At 39.3% G+C, this 5587-nt stretch overlaps 1 protein-coding gene across 1 annotated transcript in view; it reads left to right on the plus strand.

Moving 5' to 3' along the window:
* Nucleotides 1-4033, plus strand: part of vps8 (VPS8 subunit of CORVET complex) — an 87190-nt gene extending 83157 nt beyond the window's left edge. Inside the window, exon 34 of the mRNA XM_065020548.1 lies at nucleotides 3910-4033. Coding sequence (XP_064876620.1) covers nucleotides 3910-4033 — 124 coding nt within the window. The remainder of the gene's footprint in view (nucleotides 1-3909) is intronic.
* The last annotated feature ends 1554 nt before the right edge of the window (nucleotides 4034-5587 follow it).

The following is a 5587-nucleotide window of genomic DNA, read 5'->3' on the forward strand; positions in this document are numbered from 1 at the left end:
CTGCCCAGTTTCAATAGAACACGGCTCCAGTCAGTTAGTCACACTACAGGAAGGCTTTATACTGAGAATATTGAATGACTAAGTACATAAACACATCTATTCTCTTCCTGTGTGAAGCAGCTGTTTAGAGCCAGGTGTTAAGTAGCACCTCCTCGCTTGAGGCCCAATGAACAATCACAGAGTAGAATCCTGTAGCTGGGTGGTGACGAAGGGATAGGTCCCTTAACACAGAACATAACACATCCATCTATCCCTTTAACATAGAACACATCTATCCCTTTAACACAGAACACATCTATCCCTTTAACACAGAACACATCTATCCCTTTAACATAGAACATAACACATCTATCCCTTTAACATAGAACACATCTATCCCTTTAACACAGAACATAACACATCTATCCCTTTAACACAGAACACATCTATCCCTTTAACACAGAACATAACACATCTATCCCTTTAACACAGAACATAACACATCTATCCCTTTAACACAGAACATAACACATCTATCCCATTAACATAGAACACATCTATCCCTTTAACACATAACACATCTATCCCTTTAACACAGAACATAACACATCTATCCCTTTAACACAGAACATAACACATCTATCCCTTTAACACAGAACACATATATCCCTTTAACATAGAACACATCTATCCCTTTAACACAGAACACATCTATCCCTTTAACATAGAACATAACACATCTATCCCTTTAACATAGAACACATCTATCCCTTTAACACAGAACATAACACATCTATCCCTTTAACACAGAACACATCTATCCCTTTAACACAGAACACATCTATCCCTTTAACACAGAACATAACACATCTATCCCTTTAACACAGAACACATCTATCCCTTTAACACAGAACACATCTATCCCTTTAACACAGAACACATCTATCCCTTTAACACAGAACATAACACATCTATCCCTTTAACACAGAACATAACACATCTATCCCTTTAACATAGAACATAACACATCTATCCCTTTAACACAGAACATAACACATCTATCCCTTTAACACAGAACACATCTATCCCTTTAACACAGAACATAACACATCTATCCCTTTAACACAGAACATAACACATCTATCCCTTTAACACAGAACACATCTATCCCTTTAACATAGAACACATCTATCCCTTTAACACAGAACACATCTATCCCTTTAACACAGAACACATCTATCCCTTTAACACAGAACACATCTATCCCTTTAACATAGAACACATCTATCCCTTTAACACAGAACATAACACATCTATCCCTTTAACATAGAACATCTATCCCTTTAACACAAAACATAACACATCTATCCCTTTAACACAGAACACATCTATCCCTTTAACATAGAACATAACACATCTATCCCTTTAACATAGAACACATCTATCCCTTTAACACAGAACATAACACATCTATCCCTTTAACATAGAACATCTATCCCTTTAACACAAAACATAACACATCTATCCCTTTAACATAGAACACATCTATCCCTTTAACATAGAACATAACACATCTATCCCTTTAACACAGAACACATCTATCCCTTTAACACAGAACATAACACATCTATCCCTTTAACATAGAACATCTATCCCTTTAACACAAAACATAACACATCTATCCCTTTAACACAGAACACATCTATCCCTTTAACATAGAACACATCTATCCCTTTAACACAGAACATAACACATCTATCCCTTTAACACAGAACATAACACATCTATCCCTTTAACATAGAACACATATATCCCTTTAACATAGAACATAACACATCTATCCCTTTAACATAGAACAGAACACATCTATCCCTTTAACATAGAACATAACACATCTATCCCTTTAACACAGAACATAACACATCTATCCCTTTAACACAGAACATAACACATCTATCCCTTTAACACAGAACATAACACATCTATCCCTTTAACATAGAACATAACACATCTATCCCTTTAACATAGAACATATCTATCCCTTTAACACAGAACATAACACATCTATCCCTTTAACATAGAACACATCTATCCCTTTAACACAGAACACATCTATCCCTTTAACACAGAACACATCTATCCCTTTAACACAGAACATAACACATCCATCTATCCCTTTAACATAGAACACATCTATCCCTTTAACACAGAACATAACACATCTATCCCTTTAACACAGAACATAACACATCTATCCCTTTAACACAGAACATAACACATCTATCCCTTTAACATAGAACACATCTATCCCTTTAACATAACACATCTATCCCTTTAACACATCTATCCCTTTAACACAGAACACATCTATCCCTTTAACACAGAACATAACACATCTATCCCTTTAACACAGAACACATCTATCCCTTTAACACAGAACATAACACATCCCTTTAACACAGAACACATCTATCCCTTTAACACAGAACACATCTATCCCTTTAACACAGAACACATCTATCCCTTTAACACAGAACATAACACATCTATCCCTTTAACACAGAACATAACACATCTATCCCTTTAACACAGAACACATCTATCCCTTTAACACAGAACATAACACATCTATCCCTTTAACACAGAACATAACACATCTATCCCTTTAACACATAACACATCTATCCCTTTAACACAGAACACATCTATCCCTTTAACATAGAACACATCTATCCCTTTAACACAGAACATAACACATCTATCCCTTTAACATAGAACACATCTATCCCTTTAACATAGAACACATCTATCCCTTTAACATAGAACACATCTATCCCTTTAACACAGAACATAACACATCTATCCCTTTAACACAGAACACATCTATCCCTTTAACACAGAACACATCTATCCTTTAACATAGAACATAACACATCTATCCCTTTAACATAGAACACATCTATCCCTTTAACACAGAACATAACACATCTATCCCTTTAACATAGAACACATCTATCCCTTTAACATAGAACACATCTATCCCTTTAACATAGAACACATCTATCCCTTTAACACAGAACATAACACATCTATCCCTTTAACACAGAACATAACACATCTATCCCTTTAACATAGAACACATCTATCCCTTTAACACAGAACACATCTATCCCTTTAACACAGAACATAACACATCTATCCCTTTAACACAGAACATAACACATCTATCCCTTTAACATAGAACACATCTATCCCTTTAACATAGAACACATATATCCCTTTAACACAGAACATAACACATCTATCCCTTTAACACAGAACATAACACATCTATCCCTTTAACATAGAACACATCTATCCCTTTAACATAGAACACATCTATCCCTTTAACACAGAACATAACACATCTATCCCTTTAACACAGAACATAACACATCTATCCCTTTAACACATAACACATCTATCCCATTAACATAGAACATAACACATCTATCCCTTTAACACAGAACATAACACATCTATCCCTTTAACACAGAACACATCTATCCCTTTAACATAGAACATAACACATCTATCCCTTTAACATAGAACACATCTATCCCTTTAACACATAACACATCTATCCCTTTAACACAGAACACATCTATCCCTTTAACACAGAACACATCTATCCCTTTAACACAGAACACATCTATCCCTTTAACACAGAACACATCTATCCCTTTAACATAGAAAAACATCTATCCCTTTAACATAGAACATATCTATCCCTTTAACACAGAACATAACACATCTTATTATGAAAAAAACAACGGTTGTGTCTTCGTTGCACTGCGTCTCTCTGCATTATTACTGAATCATATTTATGCAGGTTGCTAAGATTTTTAGTAACAGGCGATGTGAGAAACTCTATGTGGAATGGCTCCCCAGGGACCTGTCTGAGAGACTTCCTGCTCTAAGTGGTCACCTGATCAAGAGCTTCCTGTTGACGAAGAGTGTGTTGTCAGGTTTGGCCAGTTGGCGGGCCAGGAAGGTAAACAGACAGCCCACCTGAGAGGGAGTGAAATCACTGTTCTCCACCATCACCTGGAAACAGACAGACAGGAACAGTTAGAGATGGGAGGAGAAAGACAGACAGAGGTCAGGGAACAGAACAGTTAGAGATGGGAGGAAAGGAGACAGAGATCAGAACAGTTAGAGATGGGAGGAGAAAGGAGACAGAGGTCAGAACAGAACAGTTGGGGAGGAGAAAAGGAGACAGAGGTCAGAACAGAACAGTTAGAGATGGGAGGAGAAAGGGAGATGAGGTCAGAACAGAACAGTTAGAGATGGGAGGAGAAAGGGAGACAGAGGTCAGAACAGAACAGTTAGAGATGGGAGGAGAAAGGAGACAGAGATCAGAACAGTTAGAGATGGGAGGAGAAAGGGAGACAGAGATCAGAACAGTTAGAGCTGGGAGGAGAAAGGGAGACAGAGATCAGAACAGTTAGAGATGGGAGGAGAAAGGGAGACAGAGGTCAGAACAGAACAGTTAGAGATGGGAGGAGAAAGGGAGACAGAGATCAGAACAGTTAGAGATGGGAGGAGAAAGGGAGACAGAGGTCAGAACAGAACAGAACAGTTAGAGATGGGAGGAGAAAGGGAGACAGAGGTCAGAACAGAACAGAACAGTTAGAGATGGGAGGAGAAAGGGAGACAGAGGTCAGAACAGAACAGTTAGAGATGGGAGGAGAAAGGGAGACAGAGGTCAGAACAGAACAGAACAGTTAGAGATGGGAGGAGAAAGGGAGACAGAGGTCAGAACAGAACAGTTAGAGATGGGAGGAGAAAGGGAGACAGAGGTCAGAACAGAACAGTTAGAGATGGGAGGAGAAAGGGAGACAGAGGTCAGAACAGAACAGTTAGAGATGGGAGGAGAAAGGGAGACAGAGGTCAGAACAGAACAGTTAGAGATGGGAGGAGAAAGGGAGACAGAGATCAGAACAGTTAGAGATGGGAGGAGAAAGGGAGACAGAGATCAGAACAGTTAGAGATGGGAGGAGAAAGGGAGACAGAGATCAGAACAGTTAGAGATGGGAGGAGAAAGGGAGACAGAGGTCAGAACAGAACAGTTAGAGATGGGAGGAGAAAGGGAGACAGAGGTCAGAACAGAACAGTTAGAGATGGGAGGAGAAAGACAGACAGAGGTCAGAACAGAACAGTTAGAGATGGGAGGAGAAAGACAGACAGAGGTCAGAACAGAACAGTTAGAGATGGGAGGAGAAAGACAGACAGAGGTCAGAACAGAACAGTTAGAGATGGGAGGAGAAAGACAGACAGAGGTCAGAACAGAACAGTTAGAGATGGGAGGAGAAAGGGAGACAGAGATCAGAACAGTTAGAGATGGGAGGAGAAAGGGAGACAGAGGTCAGAACAGAACAGTTAGAGATGGGAGGAGAAAGGGAGACAGAGGTCAGAACAGTTAGAGATGGGAGGAGAAAGACAGACAGAGGTCAGAACAGAACAGTTAGAGATGGGAGGAGATGGGAGGAGAAAGACAGACAGAGGTCAGAACAGAACAGTTAGAGATGATCCACTTCCGGGTTGGAGCGAGCGGTCGCATCTGCAC

This window comes from Oncorhynchus nerka, linkage group LG2, assembly GCF_034236695.1.
Source record: "Oncorhynchus nerka isolate Pitt River linkage group LG2, Oner_Uvic_2.0, whole genome shotgun sequence".
Lineage (NCBI taxonomy): Eukaryota > Metazoa > Chordata > Actinopteri > Salmoniformes > Salmonidae > Oncorhynchus > Oncorhynchus nerka.